Consider the following 26,949-nt stretch of genomic DNA (forward strand, 5'->3'; position numbering starts at 1 on the left):
TGTTTTTCAGATTCCTCCTAATAAAATAGACTATGAATATAGTGAATTAATTCTGTACCAGAACCAAGTGATGAGAGAAGCAGATTTGTTTCAAGACTCTCTGGAGCATATTGAAACCTATGAGAAGCAAATATGTGATAAACTCATGACGGAAGAAATCAAAGGTGAGCCATTTTCTTTTCACAGGCTTAAATTATTTTCTCCTACCTCTGCTTCTCAGTGTGTGAAATGGACCAGGAGCTGTGCGCCATTAAATCTGTTGGAGACTTATGTTTGTCCTTTGTCCATCATGCTACATTATTCAAGACCTTGATGTACGTCTTAATAGAAGCACATGCCAATCAAGAAACATTTGTTTAAAAACGTGTAGCCCGGAAACCACACAACACCCTTGTGTTTAAAAACAGTTTACCATTTAGATTCAAGTCCAGTAGCATCTTAAAGACCAGCAAAATGTTCAGGGTAGAGACAGTCAGAGCTCCCTTTGGAAGCACACAATCTGAAAATGCTGACGTTCTCTAAGGTGCTCTGGGACTTGAATCTTGTTCTACTTTAGCCAAACTTGACTACCCTCATAAACTGAGTTTAATTCATCTGAGTGACTTATTCAACCCCACATAACTCTCCAGCCTCCCCACATCCAGAGGTTGATTCAAAGAGGGCCGTTGGGGACTCACGAGCCCCCCCCTTTTGCCCACGTGGGAGTGAAAAAGTTACTCAGCTGTTGTGGGTCTTCTGCCCAGCGGGGCTTCTCTCTCTCTACTCCCAGAGTTGCTCTGGCCGAATTTCCAATGACGATTAAACGTGTGATACTCATGTGAAATATCCAGGTTTTGGGCAAAACTCCTCACCGCTTTCCTGCCGATCACGGTTCTGGCGCTCCTTGTCTGCCTTATCACGGGGTTTTCCCGGACCTGGATGGCTGTGCACCCTTTCTAAAAAACCCGTGATGGATCAGGATCAGAAGGCAGCAATGGGGAGGATCGGGGGGTTGAATTTCCTGCTGCTGTGAGTGACGTCGAGCCTCCCATCCAATCAGGGCACAGTGAGCTGTGTGCAATGCGCGCAGCCCTTTTTTTAATTTTGCGCCCACAGAGGCGACGTGGAAATGGAGCAATGTGGACGATTTTGTTGAATCCACCAAGCCACATGTAAGGCAGAGCTAAACTAAACATTGACACGAAAGGTCGGAGCCGTGCGGAAACGGAGCTTTGCTTAAACAAGCTGCTCCACCATTTCTGCTCCAAGTGAACCTGCGTATGCATGTGCCAACGTGGCTCTGCAAAAAAATTTAAAAAAAATTCCCACCCCAACACAACGCAACAGCCAATCAGGATAGCCGCTGAGTGGATTACACGTTCAATCACACGATAGTGGGGACTCCTGCATTGTTTTTGTGTTGCTCGACACCAGGATAGTTTGCTAGACAGAAGCTGCGGTAGGGAGCACGAAACCATGATGAAAAGGTGCCAATTCTTTTGAAGCCTGGTTGTATCTAGATTCATTTTCTGTGTGGGGATTCGGCCTCTGCTTCCCTCTGTGTCCTGCCACCACAAGCTAGTCCCTTGTATGAGGGCACATTCTTCCTGAGAAGTAGCACCCAACAGTGCTCTTCCTGAGAAGTGAGGGGCTTGGGCTTCCAGTCCGGCAGTTCTCACGTCCTGTTGTGGCCACCCCAGAAGCATTTTGGATTTGATGTAAGAACTGGCCATTTAGACTCACTCCCAGCGGCTGAGATGTGAAAGCTTCCCAAATCAGGTTCTCACTAAATCTGGTCTGTGCTTTTGTTACGGCTTTAGGAGAAATGTTGTTGAAGTTGGGAAGACTAAAGGAAGCTTCTGAAGTATACAGAGAGCTTCTTGATCGGAATGCAGAAAACTGGCATTACTATGAAGGTCTGGAACAAGCCCTCCAGCCACGTAAGTCGTCCTCTCGTAAACTGTAGCCTCAGCTTTTGGAAAAGCAGCCACCAGTTTGGCCGGTTTTGAGATCAGGATTTCAGAACTTGGGGTAGGAAACCCTGCTGGGAGGGCTCAGAGGCCTCAGTGGGTGCACCCTCCAGTCCCCTCCTGCCACTTCTGGTTGCTACAGGCTACCCTTTTGTCTTTGCATGTGCCCTGGGGAGGGGTGGGCGAGGGAGCAGGGGGGAGGGTCTGCCATAGGCCCAGTCCCGACTTTTTCACATGTAAAAGAAATGGAGCCTTTGTGCCCCAGGCGTCCTCCAGTGACTGCTGCCCTCTACATGAAATCTTGCAACCGCCTATTGAAACATTTTACCATATTCTTCTCCTTGTGACAAAACAGTTATATTTGCGTCCAGGAGCTCCTTTGAAGCCAACAAGATTTTAGGGGTGTCAGCTTTTGGGCGTCAGAGCTGATACCCTAAAAATCTGGTCAGTGTCTTCATTGCCTGCAGCTTGGCTGTTCTACTGCAGAAACAGGGCTCAATGAGCGGGGATCTTGGGGTGCCCCCGCAGCCTGTTCCCTCCTCCTGTTGCCCTGGTGAGTCCTGATATTGCTGCCTGCCTCCTCCTGGGGGGCTTGGCAACTGGTGGGAGTGCTGGCATGGCGGCCTTCAAGGGCTCAGGCAGCATTGCTGCTTTAGCACTGACCCAGTGGGCTTCCATGTTGCTGGCACCACGGGGTTCCCAAGTGGGCATCTGGTCACTCTGTGGTGACTGCAGGGCTTGCAGAGGGAGTTCTGGACTAGAGGAAGCTGAGGCTGAGTGAACACGACCCCGTAAATATATAGGAGCTCAAGCTGGGTGACCTTGGGCTAGTCACAGTTCTTCTGAGCTCTCTCAGCCCCACCTACCTCACAGGGTGTTTGTTGTGAGGGGGGGAAGGGCAAGGAGTTTGCAAGCCCCTTTGAGTCTCCTATAGGAGAAGAAAGGGGGGATATAAATCCAACTATTATTATTCTTACAGGGGGAAATAAAGGTGTGTTAGTGTGAAGTGGTTGGGACCCCAAGTATTAATACAATCCATATTGCACCATCTCATTCCTGCCCCTGAAAGATCTTATTCATATATATTATATCTACTAGCCAAAAGAAGGCCCCATGTAGATAAATCAGGCTGAATAATGGGGCTGGCAGAACTCTAGTTTCACGTTCTGCAGACCCGAAGTACTTTTGCATCCTTTACCAGCATTCTGTACAACATTCCTCCCACCTTCTGACTACAGTCAAGGGACTCGGAGATCACCGGCTGTGCTGTGAAGGGAGCTTTGACTCTCACAAGCTCTTCTTGGTCCCTGAGGTGCCACTGGACTCTATGCTGACTGTTCTGTTGCAGGCCAACACAGTTACCCTCTGAAACAAATTTGCTGAAAACTCCCATGCGCTGCATTTTTAAATAAATGTCCCAATCTTGCTTTGTAAAAGTCATCATCGTTAATAGCAATGACTATACATGTCTGGACAGTGAAAAGAACAGCTGGAGTTTGGGTGACATTTTGAGTTGGGCAGCAACCGCATAGCAATTGTATAGTGACCCACAATGACCTGTGACTGTTCAGCAGCTGGGACAATGAAGTGGGGGAAGCAGTGAAGCCTGTGGAGGTCGGGGAGGAAAGGCGGAGGTGTGAGGTGGAGCCGGTCAGGATGAGGGGCTGGAGAGAGGCCAGTGGGCAGGGACAAAATGCAATGCTGGAGAGGAGCAAGCAGAGCAAGTGAGGAGTCGCAGTGTGAACAACAGGGGCCTCTCCCATTCTTTACAGGCCTGTCTCTTGTATCTTTGTGCTTCTGGATTCATCTGAAAAATATTCAGGTTTTTAAAAAATTGTATTTTATTTCATTATTTTACAATCACTGAATTCCTTTATGAGTGGTGGTGGTGAAAAGTACAATCAAGTCCAACTTACATCCACCCATTCAGTTTCCAAGGCCTGCCTGCACAGAGCAGCCCTGAACTTCCTTGCTGGTCTCCCACCTAAATACCAGCCAGGGACGACTCTGCTTAGCCTCCGAGATCTGATGAAGTTGGGCCAGGCTGGGCTATTGAGGTGAGGGCAAAGACATGCAGGGTGGTTTCCTGTGGCCTATCTCTTATTCCGGAGACAGAAGGGCTGGCCAAGGTTCAGCAGTACTTGGGAAAGAAACCTCCGCATGCCCAGTGGTCCTCTGGCAAGAATTGTGGTTATACGGTGGAGGGGTGGGCGATAAAAACCAGCATAGCTGCATCTGGTTTGTGGCTGACAATCACCATTTTTTACAGTTAAATTGTTAGTACACTGAGATTCTTAGTTCACTGACATTCCAGTTTTAAACTTATTTGCCAACAGGTACTTTAGATGACAGGCTACAAATATATGAAGAAATAAGCAAGTGGCATCCAAGAGCAGTTTCACCTAGAAGATTACCTTTAACCTTTGTCACAGGTAATATTTCATATCTGTAGTTCCGCTCTAATCTTATTTGGAAAGATGTATGATTTAGTTTTCTAGAAGTGTGGGGGTTTTTTTACTGCATCAAAGACCTTTAGCCTCTTTCCAAGCACTGTCGATGAGGAACTTATTCCAGGATGAGTCTGGACTGTGTCCCAATTAATGTCCTGCTAGAACTGGAGAGTTCTGGGTTCATATCCCCCCTTGCCTATGGAATTCCCTAGGTGACTGTGAACCGCCCTCTCTCTCTCTCTCTCTCTCTCTCTCTCTCTCTCTCTCTCTCTCTCTCTCTCTCTCTCTCTCTCTCTCTCTCTCTCTCTCTCTCTCTCTCTCTCTCTCTCTCTCTCTCTCTCTCTCTCTCTCTCTCTCTGAGCCTCATTTACATCGCAGGTTTGTTGTTGAGAAAAGATGGAGGAGTGGGAGAGCTGTGTATGCCAAACTAAGTCAAGAGGAAGGGTGTGATAAAAATATTTAAGGGTATCCTTAGATATTTAAGGATTAGGCAGCCTTTAAGATAAGTTACTTAAAAAAAATTTCCTGAGCTCCAAAAAAATATGGAAAGTTCTTCTTGACCACTTCTTTTATCCTACAGTTTCCTTGTCTTTAAAGAAAATTTTCAAGTCACTCACTAGTCATGACTGTGGCATTTTTGTTTTCAGATGCCATATTTCTCTAAACATGTCTCTGATTTTCTGTGTGGAGGGTGCCCTTTCTCATCCCTCTCTCACTTTGCCTGCCCCATGCCCCTTGGCAACTTCCTTCCCTTCCCTCCCTCCCTCCCTTCCTACCATTCATTCCATAAGTATTTCCATCCACATAACTGTCATTCATTCATGAAAGCACCTCACCCCACCCATTTGCGCCACAAACTTCATATCTCTATATGATCCAGGGTTGCTTTCTGAGCTCTCTCTGTGTTTGTGTGTGTGATCTCCCTGTTGAGCATACTTGAGGCAATGGTGGGATTGATTGCACCTTCTCTCAAGGCTCCCCCACCCCACCAGCAGTCTCCATTTTCTTCTCTTTGGCATACATAGTTAAATGCAGTGGGGCTCAAATTGGATTTAGCACAGGAGAAGAAGAGGGCTCCTTTCATATAAGTCATTAATGTCCAGGAAGAACTTCTAGATCGTCATGGCTGTTTGACAGTGGAATTCACTGCCTCGGAGAGTGGTGGAGTCTCCTTCTTTGGAGGTTTTTAAACAGAGGCTGGATGAACATATGTCGGGAGTGCTTTGATTGTGTGTTCCTGCATGGCAGGGGGTTGGACTTGATGGCCCTTGGGGTCTCTTCCAACCCCATGATTCTATGATTCAGGCAAACAAACTTAGCCTCACATTTGTGCATGCACTTGTGCGTGTGCGCACACACATACACAGATGTATGCTATAAAGACCTAGCAGATAAAAGCTTCGGGATGGGGGGGAGGGGGGCTACAGCCCTCCTTTATTCCCTTGAGGGTCATCTTCCTTCCTTCCTTCCTTCCTTCCTTCCTTCCTTCCTTCCTTCCTTCCTTCCTTCCTTCCTTCCTTCCTTCCTTCCTTCCTTCCTCCTCCCCCCTTCCTTCCTTCCTTCCTTCCTCCTCCCTCCCTCCCTCCCTCCCTCCCTCCCTCCCTCCTTCCCTCCCTTCCCCTCCTTCCTTCCTTCCTTCCTTCCTTCCCCTCCTTCCTTCCTTCCTTCCTCCTCCCCCTTCCTTCCTTCCTTCCTTCCTTCCTTCCTCCTCCCTTCCTTCCTTCCTTCCTTCCTTCCTTCCTTCCTCCTCCCCCCTCCCTTCCTTCCTTCCTTCCTTCCTTCCTTCCTTCCTTCCTTCCTTCCTTCCTTCCTTCCTTCCTTCCTTCCTTCCTTCCCTCCCCCCCCCTCCTCCCTCCTCCCTCCCTCCCCTCCCTCCCTCCCTCCCTCCCCCTCCCCTCCTCCCTCCCTCCCTCCCTCCTTCCTTCCTTCCTTCCTTCCTTCCTTCCTTCCTCCTTCCTTCTTCCTTCCTTCTTCCTTCCTTCCTTCCTTCCTTCCTTCTTCCTTCCTTCCTTCCTTCCTTCCTTCCTTCCTTCTTCCTTCTTCCTTCTTCCTTCTTCCTTCTTCCTTCCTTCCTTCCTTCCTTCCTTCCTTCCTTCCTTCCTTCCTTCCTTCCTTCCTTCCTTCCTTCCTTCCTTCCTTCCTTCCTTCCCCATGTGTATTCTGGGAATTGTAGTTCTCAGAACACCTTATGTTAGTGATGGGGTCTAGAGTTGAAAACTGCTCCACTGGGTATTCTTTTCAGTGCCTTTCAGGTTTTAGCACTTTTTAACCATGAGCCCAGTCAGTAATACACTTTACATCATTGCAACATAACCAAATACATTTTACTTTCTAGGTGAAAAATTCAGAGAGTTGATGGATAAGTGGTTGAGGGTAAACTTCAGTAAAGGCTGCCCACCCTTGTTTACTACTTTGAAATCTTTATATTACAATACAGAAAAAGTAAGTCTCATCCTTTAATTTTCATATAGATCTATTACTTTCCTGTCTTACCTGATGTGCATATTCCACGTATGTAAGGAATATGTCAGCCTTTTCTCTGCTCATTTTAGCTCCAGTGTGAAGAATGTCAGATGTTTTAGCAATGAAGATCTGAGGTCTTTAGGTTCCAATGCAAGATAAACTTTCAATCTTGAAAACTGTTGCCCTGAAAATCTTGTTGGTCTCTAAGGTGCCCCTGGGTGATTCTTTGGAAGCCCTAATCCAGGGGTCTGCAACCTGCAGCTCTCCAGATGTTCATGGACTACAATTCCCATCAGTTCCTGCTCTTTAATATAAAAATCAGCTCTTTAATATAAACTCAGTGAACTATTGTCGTTTCTGTGATGTTCCAAGAACTGGGCCTGCACAGAAGAAATTTTGGAATACTCCACAGCAGTAACCAAAGAACTGACCCTCAGAATCCCATGATCTGTGAGAGAGTTTAGTACCTCTGCACAGAGCTGAAAGCCGGGCACAGCAGCTTTGCTGGTCAGTTTCCTTGCAAGTGTGGCATTAGCAGCCAGTCCAAAAGTGTCCACTTCAGCTTTTTATGTGAATTTATCTGAATTTCTACCTTCTAGGGGTCCGCAGGGCGGCAGAAGGTAAAAAGGAAGCTGCAGAGCCATTGAGCACAGGAGTGACTGGGCAGCTGCCTAATCAGTGTTCGAGGCCTCATGCCTCAGTCACTTGGTTGTGATCCAGTGTGTGCATGTATGAAGAGAGTTGCACTTTAGTTGCACACAGACACACTCTTGCAATTTGCATGCAAGCCCCTATTAAATTGCGATGAAGAGTTGTACAGGAGTTTGTTTTCCAACTCTGAAGATTCAGAAGCAGGTGTTTTTGATGTGGGGAACCGGCAGGGTACTTGCCTGTGTACCAGCAGGTAGTATGTAATTCCTGTGTGTCCAAGCTTGCGGTGAGATTTTCCCCATTATATGGCCACATCTGCCCCTGGGCCTTGGAAACCTTTTTTTCTTTTTAACTCAGCCCTCCCCTTTGGAATGCTTGGTGATTTCTTCTGAGAATATAGCAGGTATGAATTCTTTGTTTCCAGAATTTGGCAAATTATGCGAAATGATATTAGTCTGCAAATAACAATGGCACATTAATGTATATGATGACTTTATCTGGATAAGATAATGTGAGTTTAAAAAAAAAGAAATCAGCTCTTTAATATAAACTCGGTGAACTATTTTATAGGTTTCAACCATCGAAGAACTTGTTACTGGTTATGAAGCTTCTCTGAAAACCTGTGACTTGTTTAGTCCATATGGTAGGTTTCCTTGTACTTGTGTTATAGCCACTGGAATGCAATTTTTAGTTAACGTTTTAACTAGTCTTCAAGTAGCTTGTCATTTTCTAAAACATAAGAATTTGGATTAATGTCCTTTTAGGTGGCTGAGTCATGTGATATGACTACGGTTGAAACACTTGACCATTTTTTGTTTCTATGCCCTAAATACAATAAGATACGCATGAAATACATGAATTCCATTTTCTTGCAATGTTCTCAGTGGCATGAGTGTTATAAGATACCCAATCTCCTGAACAGCTTTGATGTGCTCTTTTGTGAAACTGTTGCAAATTTTATACTGGAAATTAGTAATTTTAACTGTATTTCTTAACCTTGTTTTGTTTTAAAATTTTGTCCTGTTTTATATGCCAATAAAGGCTTGTGTTGTTGTGAGGTGGCTGAGTGTGTCTTCTAAACGCTGTGCATGTTCACTTTTGTTACAGAAAACGGAGAGCGGGAGCCCCCAACAACCCTCCTTTGGGTTCGCTATTTCCTCGCGCAGCACTTTGACAAATTGGGTCAGTTTTCCATGGCCTTGGATTACATTAATTCTGCCATCGCAAGTACACCAACATTAATAGAGCTGTTTTATCTAAAAGCCAAAATTTACAAGGTAATACAGCATCTTAAAGAGAACAAGTTTAGAATATTTAAGCATTGTGTGTGTGTTCTTTGTAGAAACTGATTTGATTTTAGTGGTCAGGGGCTGGTCAGCTCAGCATTCAAATCCACGTAGGACCAAAGAGGAAAACAATAAGAACCACTCAAATGCCATATATTTGTGTATGTGTTTCTACCAGTAATTGGCTCCCCAAGTGACTGACAACAGTGAACAACAAATGCAGCCCTAGTTTATGTGGGCCTCAGCCTGAGCATTTGCTCTCACCTCTCAAAGTCTCAGGGAAACTCTGAACTCAAGGGAAGAATGGCCGAGTCAAATAGGTCAAAAACCCTCTTCTGAAGTCCACCTAGAACTTCCTTCAGAGCATTATGATGGGGATAGGCTGGGAGGCCAAACTGGCCACTCCCCTTTGTTGTCTCTAATGTTCACAGAAAGTGTCATTAGCTATTCTGTCATGCCATTTTGCCCCTGAAAATTACCACATCTAAGCTGCTTTGATCCCTGGGGGAAATCTGCAAACACTCACACCTACAAAGAAGGGAGCAAGGGAGGCATCTTTTTTTGGCACAAGGAGAAGGAATAAATTAGACCCTCTTTTGATGACCTCCTCCAAGCCAGTGTTCTGCCCTCACAGCTGTGCTCTGTGACGATCATTAAGAAAAAACCCTGCAGAGAACTACCTGAAATGTATCATCCCACCCCGATGTCCATCCAAGATCCATGTTTCTTGTTCTATATCATCACTACTGATGTTAGCTATATATATTTGTGTGTGTCTATCTAATTTCCTTTTTGTTTATCAATATGTAGTGAGATTTTTATTGTACATATTCTAAATTGTAACCGCCTATGGCCATAAACAATAATTGACTTGACACTAGTTCTGCAGTCCTGCCCAGCAGTTCAAGCGTGACGAAGGCACAGCCATTTGCAGTCTTGTGTGGACTCATTTCTCAAAGAAAATAAGCTGGTGCCATCTCTTTCCTCCACATTATGACAATTGCCCTTGGTGTTGCCTTGGTTCCGTTCATAGTGGTAGAAAGTGCTGTCAAGGCTCGTCTGACTTATGGCAGCCCATAAGGCTTTCAAGTTCAGAGGTCATTTGAGATCGCCTGCCTCTGTGTTGCAACCCTGGACTTCCTTGGTGGTCTTCCATCCAAGGTCCAGCCCTGCTGAGCTTCCTTGTACTTCAGTAATCACCGTTTCCCAGTTCATGCTTCATGGAGTGACACGTATGTTTGATCAAATTATTTAGTTCCTCGTGTTTTGAAAAAAGAAACATTTCTGTCAAAGGTGTTGGCATGTTTAACTATTCTTGGCTCCTTCCGCACATGCAAAATAATGCGTTTTCAAACCACTTTCACAACTGTTTGCAAGTGGATTTTGCTATTCCGCCCAGCTTCAAAGAGCACTGAAAGCAGCTTGAAAGTGCATTATTCTGCATGTGCGGAATGAGCCCTTGCCTTACATTATGCATTGGTCAATTACGTTTGAATTCAATAAATGTTTTTTCCATTTCCCGCAAACAGCATGTTGGCAATCTGATTGAGGCAGCCAGATGGATGGACGAAGCACAGTCCTTGGACACAGCGGACAGATTCATCAACTCGAAGTGTGCAAAGTACATGTTGAGAGCAAACATGGTGAAAGAGGCAGAGGAAATGTGCTCCAAGTTCACAAGGGTAGGAAATGGGGGTTTGGGTGGAGGTTTGTAATGCACCTATTTTGAAAATCGCATCTGTCTGTTTCGGAATTTTATAATGATGGAGGATCTGATGATCGCAGAAATATAATCTTTAAAGAAGAGAAGAAGAGGGGGAGGAGGAGGAGGAGGAGAGGAGTTTGGATTTATATCCCCCCTTTCTCTCCTGCAGGAGACTCAAAGGGGCTGACAATCTCCTTGCCCTTCCCCCCTCACAGCAAACACCCTGTGAGGTAGGTGGGGCTGAGAGAGCTTCGAGAAGCTGTGACTAGCCCAAGGTCACCCAGCTGGCGTGTGTGGGAGTGTATAGGCTAATCTGAATCCCCCAGATAAGCCTCCACAACTCAGGCAGCAGAGCTGGGAATCAAACCCGGTTCCTCCAGATTAGATACATGAGCTCTTAACCTCCTACGCCACTGCTGCTCCTAAAGAAAGTTTCGTCTTAATCTAGTGTCAGTGTTATATAGCCTATTTATTAGTAATGGCTTGTTCAAAGGAACATCAGGCGTTTTTGGCATGGACTCTATTTTCTGATTTTTAAAAACTCGTAACAGTAACCTCTTTATATGAGTAAAAAGGAAAGATGAGAAGTCGGAAAGAAAGAAATCTGTAAAAATAAATGGAATTTTTTTAAAAAAATTAAGATTGAGGAGAAAAAGGAAAATATAAATTGTAAAAAATAAGTGTAATTGGGGGTGGGGTTCAGGATAAACACTTCAGGGCATACCTGAAAAAGATCCAAATGCCAATCCTGGGCAGAGTTAGTCTAGTCTAAACCCCTGGTTTTCAGTGAGTTTAGACTGGAGTAACTCTGCACAGGATTTCGCTAATCATTAAATAGTAGATGGCATAAAGTATTTCATTGCTGCATGAAGGCTGTTGTGTAGAGGTTAAGAGCTCGTGTATCTAATCTGGAGGAACCGGGTTTGATTCCCAGCTCTGCCGCCTGAGCTGTGGAGGCTTATCTGGGGAATTCAGATTAGCCTGTACACTCCCACACACGCCAGCTGGGTGACCTTGGGCTAGTCACAGCTTCTCGGAGCTCTCTCAGCCCCACCTACTTCACAGGGTGTTTGTTGTGAGGGGGGAAGGGCAAGGAGATTGTCAGCCCCTTTGAGTCTCCTGCAGGAGAGAAAGGGGGGATATAAATCCAAACTCTTCTTCTTCAGGGCATTCCTGAAAAAGATCCAAATGCCAATCCTGGGCAGAGTTAGTCTAGTCCAGGGGTAGGGAACCTGCGGCTCGAGAGCCGCATGCGGCTCTTCTGCCCTTGCACTGTGGCTCTACAAGCCGAGCCACCTGCCCCATCCTTGCCCGCCCTGCAGGCAGTAGGGCAGGCGCACCAACTGCCCAGCTTCCCCTCTCACCCGCCCCATTGGAGCGGGGTGGGCGCTTTCCCGGTGGCCGGCAAGGCTGAGCAGCTTCAGCTTCATCCTTGCCTGCCACCTGCAGACAACAGAGGCGGACCAGCATCCAATGCAGCTTACTTCTCAGAATGAGCAGAGTAAAAGGTAAAAAAAACCCTATATACATAGTGCTATCTTTATTTTAAATGTCAAAAATTATTAGCGGCTCCAAGTGTTTTCTTTTCCCGTGGAAAATGGGTCCAAATGGCTCTTTGAGTGTTAAAGGTTCCCTACCCCTGGTCTAGTCTAAACCACTGGTTTTCAGTGAGTTTAGACTGGAGTAACTCTGCACAGGATTTCACTAATCATTAAATAGTAGGTGGCATAAAGTATTTCATTGCTGCATGAAGGCTGTTGTGATAAAGACATTCCTTACTTTACCAGATCATGAGATTAATTTTAGGTTAGCTAACTGATGGAACCCCCCTGGCCAAAGAGAACTGACTGAGTTTTCCACTGGGAAGATTCCAACACCTGCAGTAGTGTGATACCTTCTGTAAGGCTTAACCGCAGTGTCAAACAGGTTTTTGGGTTCCTTTCCAGGCTGAGTGCTCAGAACCAACAAACATAACTGAAAACTGAGAGTTCTTGTTTTGAGTTGAAAGCCCCAATCTGCCATTCTTGAAAATCTTTAAACACGTCCTGTCGTGTTGTTTCACTGACACAAAGAATGTTATTTTTTCTTTCCATTTCAGGAAGGGACATCTGCCATGGAGAACCTCAATGAAATGCAGTGCATGTGGTTCCAAACTGAGTGCGCTTTAGCGTTTCAGAGATTGGGAAGATATGGAGAGGCCTTGAAAAAGTGCCATGAAGTAGAAAGGGTAAGTTGATTAGGTGAGCAGATTGCTTTTTCCTGGTATATGTTCCTCCTCTTCTTCCTCAATGGGCCCAAAAGCACTCACCATTCCCACACCAGCCCTTGCGACTTCACCTCTCTAATGTTGCACGTGTGAGTGTTTTCAGTCTGTGGCAATCAGCATTAAATCCCCAGTTAGGAATTAGTTTTTCAGGGGGGGTCCATTCTGAGGAGGGGCAGCGAGTGGGGGGAGGACAGGTTGATCCCCATCCCCGTGTGGTTTGCCACATGTCCAGTGGTTACAACAGTGCTCCTTTCGTGTGCCTTGGCAGCTGGATTTGGCCCCAGGACTGACTCATGCAGGAAATGTGGTTGGGACTGATTGGCTTTTAAGTAGTATTGGGATCGATTGTTGGAAAGAGTTTTTGTTTTACGGAAAAGGGAGAAAGCCTTCAGAATAGGAATGCTACAAAGAAGGAATTGCCGATATTTAGAGAGAAGCTTATTATCATTAATAGGATTTTATAGCCCTGTTATTATCGCAAATGACTTAAGCACATCAGAGAAGCCCTGCCTAATCAAACCAGTGATCCATCTAGTCCCACATCCTGTCTCATACAGTGACCGGCCACTTCCTCTGGAAGCCCAACCACGGCTCACAGAGGCCAAGGCCTTCCCATGACGTTGCTTCCTGGCACTGGGATGTGGAGGTTCCCATTGGTCACCATGGCGAGTAGCCGCTGATCAACCTCTCCTCCATGAACCTGTCTGATCCCCTTTTACAGTCGTCTGCCTGTGAGGATCACTACATCCTTTGGCAGTGAACTCTGTGCCTTTTGATCACTTTTTGAATGGAGAAGAATTTCCTTTGGTCCATCCTGAATCTCCTGCCCATCCGCTTCATTGGGTGGACCAAAGGGCAGAATTCTCTTCACCTCCCCCACACCTGTTTCAGTGCGTTGCGATCTCAAAGTAAAGAGAAAAGGCAGAAGTTCGGGGAGGGGGGGGGATTCAACACCTCATAGATATAGTTGCAATCAAACCGGAACAGAGAGACCAAGGGGTTTACTCCTCACTGTTCATGGTGCCCAATAAATCAGTGGAGTAGAGGGCGATCCTGAATTTCAAGAGACTGCACTTGTGGGTGGCCAAGAAGAAGTTTCAGATGGAATATCTCTGGACCATCTTACAGGACAATCAGGAACAAGATTTCTTGACCTCTCAGAACACAAAAAAAGCCCATCTCCAGGTTCCAATCCATCCTCTATCTCAACATTATCAATTCTCTAGCATTGACCTCTCTAGCAGGAGCAGCTACTTTGCCCTTTGGTCTTTCCTCTGCGCCCAGAGTTTTTACAAAGGTGATAGTCAACTTGATTGCCTTTCTCCGCCTCAAAGGAATGCATGCCTATGCATATCTAGATGGCCTTCTCATCAGGAACCATTCAGAGAGCAAGTCTACTTCAGAACAGGTTGGAGATGATCCAGGTACTGGAAAATCATGGCTGTCTAGTAAACAGGGACAAGAGCTGCTTAATTCTGACTAATGTAATTGATCACCTGGACACAGAGAACCTTGAAGGTTCTTACCCAAGGACAAGCAGCTACAGATTCAGAGGATGTTTCAGAGCTCCTGCTGACTACCCAGAGTCATCCTCATTATCCTAGCGGCTCTTTTGGGACTGGTCATTTCAGCAATAAACATCATTCCAAGGCCAGACTGCATTCAAGAATGCTCCAGTTCACACTCTTGCCATTCCTGAAGAACATTGGAAGGTGACTACAAGAGATGATTCCTCTACACAAGACCTTGAAGAGGGATCTTGGGTGGTGATTAAACAGGAGACCTTGGTACAGGGCACTCTGTTCCTTACACTGAACAAATCACAGTAGCCACAGATGCCCACAAGATGGGCTGGGGAGCTCACTGCCTGGACTTGGTATCCCAGGGCAGGCGATCTCCACAAGAAAGGGACAGAAGCATAAAATGAGTCGAGATTAAGCCCATACGTCCAGGGGTGTTAGATTTTCAGAATAGTCTTCGAAGCAGACAATTGTTAATTCAGACAACATGACCGCAAAGCCTGATGTAAACAAACAAGGGGTTATTCACTTGCGGGCCCTTCATGCAGAGGCAGGGAAGTTTATGGGGTGGGCTGAAAAACATCTGGCTAGCATCCAAGCATGACACCTGAGTGGGGTAAATACACAGGCAGACTGGTTAAGATCAGGATGAGTGGACCCTAAACCCAGCAGTGTTCCTCCAGATAGTCAGGAGATTTGGTCTCTCTGTGATAGATCTGTGTGCCATCAAACATAGTGGTCAGGTGGACCAGGTTCTACGCCCATTATTAGGACCCTCTACCAGAGGGCATAGATGCACTCAGACAGCCCTGGCCTAGCGGGATGATGTACACCTTCTCTCCCAACCCCCAAATCCCCTTAATAGGGAAGCTGATTTGTAACATCGGACAACAGGAGGCATCAGTGATCCAGGTGGCCGCATTCTGATTGAGGAGACCACGGTTCTCTGATCGAATGGCCTTTTCAGTTCTGGAACCGTGGAAACTTCCCGCTCACAGGGACCTGTTGACCCAAGGTCCTATTGCACATTCAGATCTGGACTTGTTATGCTTAGTGGTGTGGAGGTTGAAGGTTGGATTTGAGGTTCCTAGGTTTACCAGAAGTAGCAGCTTCTATTCTATCTAACCCTATCCATGAAAACGAAAAAGAGTAGTATGGCCTGGTCATGCTAGAACTGAAGTCTTCAGGAAGACGGATGAACTGTTCGTTCTATGTGGGAGACAAAATAAAGGGGGAAAGGCTTCAAAATCGTTGATAGCTGAGTGGGTGACTCTTTGCATAAAAATGGTGAAACGAAGCACAAGGCCTGCTCACTTCCTCCCTGGATCCTGGCTTTGAATGATGCAGCCCCCCTGAAGGAGAAAGACAAATTGGAACCTACCGCGAAGGTGCCTTGTCTTCAGTGAGGCAAAATCATTCACTTTTTCCCCACCCTGGGGTTAATTTAAAAGGTAAGATTTATTTTTCAGGCGGAGCAGAGCTTGTTACTCCTGGAGGGAAAGGGGGATGGGCAGCCCCCGCACTTCCAGGCAGGAGCAAGTTTTCTGTAGCCCAAATTGGGCAGCAGGAGATGTGACCAAATGTGCACGAATGACATCCTCCCACTGAAGAGAAGAACTCCACCATAGGCTCCAGTTTGTCCTTCTGCAGAGGAAATCAGCCTGGGTTTTGCGAGGAAAAACCCAGTCTCCGCCAGCCTTTTGGAGCTCTGGAGAGCTTGAAGAAGCCTGTAAAAAAGGATGATATATGTAGCCTTCTAAATCTCTCACCAAATCTTCCTAGGTAAACGTACCTGCCATGGGGAAAGAGGACTGGATATCTCATGGATTAGTAAATGGTTGGTCTGTATGAAGCAGACCATTAACAGGTTCACAAATTATCTGAACCCTGGAGGGAAAAGGGAAGTACTCGTATTTTCAGATGGTTAAAAGGAAGGTTAAAAGGGGATCTTACTGAACAGAGTCCGTGAGAATAAGTGCGGTAAGGGAGAGCTCAGCGTAACTGAAATGCCACTGGTATACATTGGAATCAAAAGACTCCTCTGAAATACCACTAGTATACATTGGAATCAAAAGACTCCTCATTTTGCATATCCTTGTACCATTTAAAATGCACCAGGGCATCATGCCCGGTGGTCAGTTTACGCAGCACCCTTGATGATTGTTGTACATTATTTAGGGCATTTTACCCTCCTCTCCAAATACGTAAATGATAAGAAGGATGAATACAGTTTCCTTTTACTTGTTGCAGCACTTCTTTGAGGTGACAGATGATCAGTTTGACTTCCACACGTACTGCATGAGGAAGATGACGCTGCGCGCCTACGTCGACCTCCTGCGACTGGAAGACGTTCTTCGGAAACACGCCTTCTACTTCAGGGCAGCTCAGTCAGCCATTGAAATCTACTTGAGGCTTCATGACAATCCACTGGCCAATGAAAGCAAAGAACAAGAAGTAAACTCAGGTATTTAAATGCAGTCAGGGAAACTCCATTTGCATTTAAATTTCAGAAGTGTTGATTATTATTATTCAGTTTCTCACCCATCCTTTCTCGTCTGGCTCAGGGCAGCTGGCAGTCTTAAAACTATACAGCCATGTATTAATAAATATCAAACACAATCAAAAGAAGGTAACAAAATCCTAGTCCCAACAGAAGATGCCAAGGTGATGATTCCCTTTATTCTGTGTGCGAGCAACAGGGGACGTAACAACATAACATGGGTGTAAACTCTTGTTCGAAAAAGTTTGAGCTTCTGTGTTTTTCCCCATCAGATTTTATTTATGTTTTGTTTAGTTCTCAGAAAGTATAATGTAATGTTATGGAGGCCCACTTTATAAAAATCATCGGTTATCAGAATGATGTTGTCCCCCAGCTGCAGAAAAACAAAAGTCTGGCCCAAAATTTAATTTTTTAAAAAGAATCTTAGCTCTTATTGAGGCTGTAGACAAAAATCTACAGGTTCTGCTTTTATCGTTTTTTTGTGGGTTTAAATTCCACAGTGTGTGTAAATTTGTTTTAAGATTTCAGATTTTTCTGCATCCGGGGCTTTTTTTCAAGTTTGTAAAAAGGTTTGTCTTTTCTGTCCTTGGCCTCCAGATTTAAGTATCCACGGATGAGACCATGTTGATTATTACATATGCTGACAAGTGGTAACTCTCAAGGATTTGTGGGAGGCGTCTTATTCCCCACTATTTCCTCTTTCCCGAAAGCCCACAGAGCTACTCCCATTTTCTTTTTTCCTTCTTTCCACCTGCATTCACCTACCCCGCTCTGTCTCAGGCTTTCCCTCCCCACTCCCAGCAGCCTCTACCTGGGAAAATTGTGACCCGGTTGTATGGTGGCAGCCACTGTGTCAGACCCACGTACTTTTGGGGAATCTTCAAGGACTTAAGGGGTGCGTCTCATTTTTATCTGTATTGCTCTGCCTGCTCTGTTGCTTCTTAACCCTCCTGGCAATCCTCATACCCTCTTTTCTTTCCCTGCCTCATTCTCTCCTACTTATCCACTCACCCGCCTACCTTCTACAGCTATATTTATTATTTTATTTATTTCATTTATGCCCTATCTTTCTCCAGGGGGGACCAAAGCAGCTTTCATTTCCCCCCCTCTCCTTCTCTGTCTTCTCCCAACAATCCTGAGGGGTAGGTTAGGCTGAAAGTGTGTGACTGGTCCAAAATCAACCAATAAGCTTCCCCAGATAGATCATGATTTGAATCTGGTCCCTCCAAATATTACTTGGAAACTTGAAAACTGCTATACCACACTACCGCGTAGGGTGGTTGCTGTTGAACAGTAGCAAATAGCTGGGCCTAGTTGTCATGCAGGTTGGGTGGCATCAAGTCACAAGTCATTGCTGTCAAGCCTGGGGTTGCCAGGTGGGGCTTGGAGATCTCCCAGAACTACAGCTGACCTCCAGATGACAGAGACGTGTCCCTCTGCAGCTGCCACGGAGGCCGTCTGTTTTTTTAAACTACAGGCAGTCTGTTTTATCATTTGGTTTTTTCCAAGCCTCCCAAATGTTTGATTGTTTAAGATTTTAACATTTTTCTGCAGATCTGGACCCTCTTTTTCTCCACCCCTTTCTCTTCCTCCCCTTCTCGCTCAATCGTCCCCCCCCCTTCCCTGCTGCCAGGGCAGCACAGCTCCAAGCCATCACTTCCCACCATGGCAGCTGCTGCCACCCAGCCTCCCTCATGGCCAGCTCAGTGCGGGAGGGGCTTCTGACTCCCCTCAGTTGGGGAGGGGCTTCTGACACCTTTCTTTCCCCTGCTGCTCCCCTTACCAGCCCCCCCCTCAGAATAACACACCTGCCTCCACCCTTGATGCAGCAGCCCCTTCCTCCCCACTGGGTCAGCCTCTGGGGCTCCACTGCAGCTTCTGGCTGCCCTGCTGCTGGGCTGGCCTCTTCTCCTCCATGGCTGCTGATCTCCTTGCTAGTGAGCTCCCCTCCCCCCCAATTGCCTCATTGGCTTCTCTGCTGCATTCCTCCAGGATGGCTCACGTGTCACCATGCAGAGCACTGCAGACAATTCGGATTTTTAGTGCTGTGCAGACAGCAAAGTGGCATGACTGCAGAACATGAAACTCCATCACATTCAGTTTGGACTCCTCACCCCATGTCCCAGGCTTCATGGGACTCGTTGAGTGGTGATGAACATTGTCTTCTCTCCACTGTGAAAATTATTCATGCCTATATTTTGCTTTCTATTTTTGTAACCCTTTATCAATGTACTTGTCTTGTAACATCAAGATTACTACGATTTTAGGAGCCTTTGGTTATTTATTTTACTACATCATTGCTACTTTCATCCTGTAGGGCACAGGTATCAAACTTGCGGCCCTCCAGATGTTATGGACTACAGTTCCCATCATCCCCTACCAGCATGATCCTGGCAGGGGATGATGGGAACTGTAGTCCATATCATCTGGAGGGCTGCGAGTTTGACACCTGTGCTGTAGGGTATTTATTTAAAAGTGCACTCCAACAATTTTGCCAGTTAAACCTAAAAATGTCTGTATTTTTAATGCATCCAGGACTTTGCCTTATTGTTATTAAAATAAAGTCCGCTATTCCATAGAAAACCTTTCTGCCAAGGAACTGAAGAAAATGCTCAGTAAACAAAGACGAGCACAGAAGAAAGCGAAGCTTGAAGAGGAGAGAAAGCACGCAGAAAGAGAGAGGCAGCAAAAGAATCAGAAAAAGAAACGAGATGAGGAAGAAGAGGAAACGAGTGGGCCCAGAGAAGAACTGTTTCCTGAAAAATTGGAAAGGGTACCTTTCAACTCAACTTTTTGCATATTTATGTCGGGTTATCATAAAATATTCAGAATCCTCGATTTGAATCCTGTACCCCAGACGCTCTTTTGCAGTCAAGGACAGGTCCCATCTCTTGCTGGTTGAACTTGGGCCAGTCACACCCTCTTAGGGGAGCAGCAGTGGCGTAGTGGCTAAGAGCAGTGGCTAAGAGCAGGTGCACTCTGATCTGGAGGAACCGGGTTTGATTCTCAGCTCTGCCGCTTGAGCTGTAGAGGCTTATCTGGGGAATTCAGATCAGCCTGTGCACTCCCACACACGCCAGCTGGGTGACCTTGGGCTAGTCACAGCTTCTCGGAGCTCTCTCAGCCCCACCCACCTCACAGGGTGTTCGTTGTGAGGGGGGAAGGGCAAGGAGTTTGTAAACCCCTTTGAGTCTCCTTACAGGAGAGAAAGGGGGGATATAAATCCAAACTCTTCTTCTACTCTTCTTAGTCTTGACCTGGCTAGTCTTTGGATAGGAGACTCCCAAGGAGTGCCAAGGAATGCAGAGGCAGGCAGTGGCAAACCACCTCTGAATGCCTCTTGTCTCAAAAACCCCAGCAGGGGTTGCCACGAGTCAGACATGATGCAACAGCAAAACAAGGGGTTTTTGCATATTCACCAAAGTGCTGCACCTTTAGATAGCCATATTTTTAATTTTCTGTTTAAAAGGGGGGGGGATCCCCATCTTTTGAACCTGAGATATGTGTAGAGTTAAACGGGCAGAAATGAATGGGCTGAGACGGGAGGAACTCTCTTTAGGATTGCCCTGCAAGTCCACTGTAGTCGAACTGAGATGGCAGACTGAGGCGTGAGGCCTCTTCAAACTTTGGCATCAGACAGCCTGTCTTGGTACATCGTCTGCCTGACTTGCAAGAGAGTAAGGAAACTCTGCTGTGGCTTAGAGCTGTAGCAGACCTAGTGTTTTAAGAATTGTAATGTGGCATGACTCTTAATTTTATGTTACTTGATTATTTTTTTTAAACAGGCTGATAATCCATTGGAGGAAGCTATTAAGTTCCTTATACCACTTAAGAATCTTGCAGCAGATAACATTGACACTCATCTGTTGGCATTTGAAATATATTTCAGGAAAGGTAACGTATATGGTGTTGTAAAATAGTGCATGATATGAATGATTTTATAACAATTATTTACAGTCATTTTGCTAGTTATTGAGTTTAGATTAATATTCTGAGGCCATAATTTGATCTGCAAGTACTGAAGTATTTTAGAAGTCTTGCAGAAAATGCTGGTAAGTTTCATATAATGGTATGTTTCATTTTGAATGGCAACGGCAAAAATTAACTTGCTCTATAAGCATATTGGCTTAGATCAGTGATGGTGAACCTTTTCAAGGCCGAGTGCCCAAACTGCAACCCAAAACCCACTTATTTATTGCAAAGTGCCAATGCGGCACTTTAACCTGAATACTGAGGTTTTAATTTAGAAAAAACGGTTGGCTCCAAGGCACACATTACTTAAGAACATAAGAATATAAGAACAAGCCAGCTGGATCAGACCAAAATCCATCTAGTCCAGCACTCTGCTACTCGCAGTGGCCCACCAGGTGCCTTTGGGAGCTCACATGTAGGATGTGAAAGCAATGGCATTCTGCTGCTGCTGCTGCTCCTGAGCACCTGGACTGTTAAGGCATTTGCAATCTCAGATCAAGGAGGATCAAGATTGGTAGCCATAAATCGACTTCTCCTCCATAAATCTGTCCAAGCCCCTTTTAAAGCTATCCAGGTTAGTGGCCATCACCACCTCCTGTGGCAGCATATTCCAAACACCAATCACACGTTGCGTGATTGGTGTATTGGGAGTAAGCTTGGTGGTAGTCAGTGGCTTTGCTTTGAAGCAACCATGCAATGCTTCGAATGGGTGAATCACGACCCTAGGAGGGTTTAGAAGCAAGCCCCATTGCCAGCAACCAAGCTTACTCCCAGGTAAAGGATTGTGCTTTAGTTCTTCTCATGAAAATCAGTGGGGTTTAACAGCACTTAACAGGGTTACCTACACGTCCTGCCCAGCGGCCCAGGCCAGCTTAGATGTGTGTGTAGGGGGGGATTTTTCGCCTCCCACATGACAAACTCTGTGTGTGCATGCCCACAGAGAGGGCTCTGAGTACCACCTCTGGCACCTGTGCCATAGGTTCGCCACCACTGGTTTAGATACAGGAGTGTTCAAGGAATTAAGAAGGGTCCAGGAATTAACAGTCTTGCACTAACGGAGCTGCACTAAGATTTTACACAACACCTAATGCTTTTTTCCCTGTACATTAGAGTGCACACATATATTGGTTGTATAAGATCTTGTGCAAATGGAAACATTTGACTTAGAGCAAGTGAATACTGCAGGTTTTTTTTCCTGCATTTTGGCTTGCACAAAAAGCATCAATCCAATGTAGAAATTATGTGCTGAATCCAATTCATTTTTCCTTGGTTGTGTTGCATTCTAACCACATATTAATTTTCACCCATCTCCAGAACTTTCATGTGACTTGGGCATAATTCACCATGCACAGGATTACGCTCTAAGTCAGGGTTGCCCAGTATGCATCCACCAGTAGTTTCCTTGTTGCCCACTAAGCTTTTCAGGAAATTGAGTAGCTTCCTGTATTCAGGATAACAAGTTTTCCACTGCAGGATGCAGAGGACTGGAAAGCAACCGGCCTTTCTTTAACCACTGTGTGGTTCTAATCCCCCTTTGGGATTTTCTTCTTCCCAAAAGGTGTAGGGAGGAAGGTATTCTGTTTTGCTCTGCCTTCTGAAGCAGCCGTTTGGGTTTTGGCTCTGCTTCCCGTGGAAGCCATTTGGGTAGCATTCAGTATCATCCCTCTCAAAATTCCAAAGGTGCCCAGAGCTTCAAAAGTGTTAAGGACCTGGGCTCGAAATTATAATGGAGGTAGCTTGTCAGTGAGAGTACAGCAGGACTTTGCAATATGCTCAAAATGTACAAATTTTAAAAATATATATACATTGGCTGCTGTGGGTTTCTGCACTGTGTAGCTGTGGTCTTGTAATTTTTGCTTCTAACATTTTGTCCACATCTGTGACTGGCATCTTTAGAGGCATGGCACAGTGAGATGTGTTTCTGTGCCATGGAGAGAAACACATCTTACCATGACATGTCTCTGAAGATGCCAGCCATCAGTGACGAAGAGAGGAGGAGCTGCGTCTGGGGCATGAACTGCCCGCACGCCCCTCCCTCCCCTAACACATGACTGCAATGGTGGTACCTGGGGCCAGCCGCCCCAGATATCTCCATTGCAGCTACGTCTCTGCCAGCCGTAGATGCGGGTGAAACATTGGGAACAAAAACTACCTGACCACAGCTACGCAGCCTGGAAAACCCACAACAGCCAGCTGATTACGCCACGAAAGCCTGCAGCAAAACACTGCACATTCTAGTGTTGTATTCTTCTGGTTTTTTTGCAGGCAAATTTTTATTAATGTTGCAGTCAGTCAAAAGAGCTTTTGCCATCAACAGCAATAACCCATGGCTACATGAATGTTTGATTAAATTCTCCAAGTGTGGTAAGTACAAAGAAGAGTCAAAGCTTGTTTGCTTTGGAGATTACATCTTGTGAACAGGTCCCCTGTGTGCTTGAAAGCCTCTGCCAGGGAATGTGCTTCCTCTCTGATTATCGATATCTTAGTTAAGTACCAAAGTGTAGATAATCAGAAGTACAATACAGGTGAGAGACAAGTTTTACTGCCCTCTGTGTTCAGCCAGTAAAAATGTCCCAACTACCTCCAGCAGTCCATGTTCTTCTTCACTGCCTGCACTGTCTGCTCTGTGTTTGGAAGCTGGTCAACATCTTCTGGAAACCAGGGCATGGCTGGCAACCTGGTTGTGGGTACATCTATGCTTCAATCTGGAGGCCTCGAGTTTAATGTATGAAGCTTTGCCAGCCCTCCAAAGGTCTGAGTGGCAGGCATGAATAGAAGCTAAAAGACTTACCTTAGATTGGTCGCTTGAGGCTTTGGCAGTGTTATCAGCCAATTAAATCCTTCCGAGCTTGAAAAGGAGGCTGATCAACCATGACTATCAGAATCTAACCAGAGAAGCCAGTAAGCTGTGTTCCCCACTCTCCTTAGGAATCCATCCCTTGTACGGCAAAGTACTTAACGCCATCTAACAGAGCCCAATCAGTGTCAAGCCTTTACACATGAGAGATGTAACGTACTACCGTCAGCTTTCTTGTTGCAAGGCAGACAGATGAAAGTTCCCAATCGTGAGAGAATTTGCATATGAACCATGTAGAATCGCTTGAGCACGTGCTTTTGTACTGCCCTCTGTATGAGACAGCCAGACTAAATCTTTTGCAACTGGTTCTGGCAAAGAGAAAAAGTCAATCAGACCAACAAAAAACCTTATACTTGTTAAATAATGATGTTGATAATATTACTGAGACAACAGCCAAATTCCTGGCTGTTGAGATGCGCCCACAAAAGTAAAGTAAGGCTTCTGTAGTACCGCAGCCGATTCTCAAGATCTATTACGTCCTATAAGGGGAGGGGGTTGTCTGTCTTTCATGCTGATATGACAGTAAAGGTTGACTTGACTTGACCGGCACTTTCTGGCGTTGTGGCCCAAGCGTGCAAATGTTTAATGGAAAACTTCCTAAAAATGGTAGCAGTCAGAGTCAAGTCAAAATGTCAGCACTTCTGTGTAACACTTAAAAAATTAAACTGTGCTCAGAGCAAGTAGGGGGTGTGGATGAGCAACCAGGTTTTGTTGGAACAGCAGACAAACTCGCTTCTTGTATTTTAGTGTCTGATCACAGCAATCTATCAGATGTCGTGAACAAAGTCCTAACCCAAGAAATGCAGAAGATCTTCATTAGTAAAGACTTGGAAAGTTTCAATGAAGAATTCCTCAAACGCAACCCGGCCTCCATTCAGCATCAGCTATCAGGTGGGTTTGTGCTGGTTAACAGATGGTGAAGTCAGACCGGTCTCTGGGCCCTCGCTCGTCAGAGGGATGTCCAGCTTGGCTTTAAGGGAAGGTTCCGTTCATTCACACTCTTCAAGGTTTCAAGACTTATCTGTTGGCTCATTTTTCATTTTCCTCATGACTCACCTTTAACATCGACTGGATGGAAGTAGTTGTTCGTTAAGTTCCCTTGGGTGAGTGGAGGCAGACCTCGTTGATCTGATATTTGCAGACAAGGAGGCTGTGGACTCAGGCATTGAGGCTTGTGGCACAAGTGGGTTCACTAACTGATTAGCAAAAACTCTGCTTAAAAATACACCCTTCCTTGTGAGCAATGTTTTCCTTTTTAGCATCAGGGAGGGAACGAATGCCGATTTAAATGTTAGGACAAACCTCTGTGGTTGGTGCATTCGACGTGGATAAATTCTGTCAAGAGCCTCAACAGATTGCAAATCTATAGTCTTTAGCCTGTTTCCCAGTAATATTTTAAAGTTATATCTGACATCCCTCAAGGAATTCCATTTGGGGAGGCTTCCTGTATAGTTAAATAGTTTAAGCTGCTGCTGGGAAATTGTGTTTATTGCTGATTTGACACTTTTTCCTAGGTCTTTGGTTGTCAGAATTGCCACCTGACACTTCTGTAGCAGGGTCGTAGCTACTGGTTGTTTGAACTGATGTGGAATTTCCTGTCTTTTTTGCTTTGGGAGGAGAGTCGTTGGCATGGAAGTAGTTCTTCAAGACCTTCCAGTTCCCTGCATCCCCCTCCCCCTCCAAGCCGCTGCCCAAAGCTTCTGTGAAGGACTAGGAGACCCTCCTGAATAAAATAGCATTTGGCACATGGGGGGCTGCAGAAAAGAAGGGGAATTCAGTAGTTTGGCCAGCCTTGCATAAATGGAACAAGCTTCAGGATTATGCTCATGGGGAGGGAAATCACCGTATCACTCAGTTCTCCCCTCTTGTGCCTTCTCTTCTGGTATCACCACGTGGCATTTTGCTCCAAAGGGTGCTCTCACTTGCCAGGTTGTGCCAGCAGCTGCTAGGCAGGGGTGGGGGGAGGTGATCTGCTTCTGTGGTTGTCTCCTGATCGTGGAAGTCGGGCTCCACTCCAGTGAGCTGACTCTTGCCAGCCTTTCCACCGGTGAAGAGGGAAGAAGGGTATGCTGCTGCCGGGGATCATGGGTCTCAGGTGGACAAAAAGCCCCATGGATCAGATGCTTCAGTGAGGGAGGGGAGGTTGAGCAGAAAAGGTAGATGGCGACAGACAACCCCCCACCATCTTCACGTTTCCTAACTGAAACATGCTGATGTTTTCTTTTGTTGGTGTTGCCTTGCCATAGTTTCAAGGCTGTGGAAATGAAACTTAAGCAGACTTGTTTGTGAACACCGCGACTTTTCATTAATATAGATTCTCCGGATGTATCATCATCCTAAAGCTCAAGGCCAGACAAAAACATTCCTTGAAAATATAACTTACACAGTAAAACAAACCATACATTGGCAAAAATGAGATGATGGAGTTGAAATATTCCTAGATTTCCTAGTTGCCTGGTTTCTGACGAACTTTGCATGCCAAAGCGCAGAACTTTGCTATCTGTCCAAAGGCTGAGGGGTCTTTATCAGACAGGAATTTTTCAACTCTGTTTTTTTTCCTGAGAGTCCTGAAGTTCTGATAGCAGGGGCTGTATGAGCTTAGACTGAGCCTCATTATACAAAGAGCTTTTGAAGAATTTATGATCCAGGTACGGTTTCCTCCTCACCAGGCAAGCAAGGACAAACCCTCTCTGCCCAGGGGATCTTTTTGCATTTCCCTTCCAGTATTGCAGTGGGCAGGGCAGAACACGCGCCTAGTGTCAGCTCTCCTGGGACTGTTTCCTTCCAAGTGGCCAGAGCCGAATGAACCTGCTACTGAGCCATGAAATAAAGGCAGGGGAACTGTCGAGGTCTATTTGAGGCTCAGTATCTTCTATCCTCCACATTAAGATTTGCTTGGCTTCGTCTTTCCTTAACTCAAGCAACATTTGTGGGGAAAAACCAAGATTCTTAATTTTCCCTCTGATGGCCTTAAACCATCTTGTCTGGAAGCTGTCAGATAGGAGAAGAGGTAACAAACCTTGGGGATTAAAATGTATCCGTAACCATATAAATAGCAATAGAAGACAGATCTTAGCTTCTGCTTCCATCATACCATTGCATTTGTATTTACATCCTGCTTTGAATAGTTTACTATATTGTCAACCTTCCAATGTTAGCGTGCCTTTGCCTTCTCTTTCAGGTGCCAAAATGATGTATTTCCTGGATAGTTCAAGGCAAGAGAAAGCTACTGCCGTTGCTACAAGAGCAGACGAAACTATGAGAGACAAAAATGTGAAGGTAATTAATTGTATCTGGTGGTAGCCATGCCACCATCGACTGGATGCCTCT

The 26,949-nt window shown here is 45.7% G+C and overlaps 1 protein-coding gene across 1 annotated transcript in view; it reads left to right on the forward strand.

Moving 5' to 3' along the window:
• Positions 1-26,949, forward strand: part of NAA16 (N-alpha-acetyltransferase 16, NatA auxiliary subunit) — a 46,147-nt gene that overhangs the window by 17,158 nt on the left and 2,040 nt on the right. The window contains exons 6-19 of the mRNA XM_048493632.1: positions 11-164; positions 1,800-1,919; positions 4,286-4,381; positions 6,735-6,841; positions 8,084-8,156; positions 8,621-8,790; positions 10,329-10,481; positions 12,603-12,731; positions 16,541-16,754; positions 19,370-19,563; positions 20,576-20,684; positions 23,028-23,126; positions 24,367-24,510; positions 26,801-26,898. Coding sequence (XP_048349589.1) covers positions 11-164; positions 1,800-1,919; positions 4,286-4,381; positions 6,735-6,841; positions 8,084-8,156; positions 8,621-8,790; positions 10,329-10,481; positions 12,603-12,731; positions 16,541-16,754; positions 19,370-19,563; positions 20,576-20,684; positions 23,028-23,126; positions 24,367-24,510; positions 26,801-26,898 — 1,860 coding nt within the window. The remainder of the gene's footprint in view (positions 1-10; positions 165-1,799; positions 1,920-4,285; positions 4,382-6,734; positions 6,842-8,083; positions 8,157-8,620; positions 8,791-10,328; positions 10,482-12,602; positions 12,732-16,540; positions 16,755-19,369; positions 19,564-20,575; positions 20,685-23,027; positions 23,127-24,366; positions 24,511-26,800; positions 26,899-26,949) is intronic.

The sequence above is a fragment of the Sphaerodactylus townsendi genome, linkage group LG04 (assembly GCF_021028975.2).
Source record: "Sphaerodactylus townsendi isolate TG3544 linkage group LG04, MPM_Stown_v2.3, whole genome shotgun sequence".
Taxonomy (NCBI): domain Eukaryota; kingdom Metazoa; phylum Chordata; class Lepidosauria; order Squamata; family Sphaerodactylidae; genus Sphaerodactylus; species Sphaerodactylus townsendi.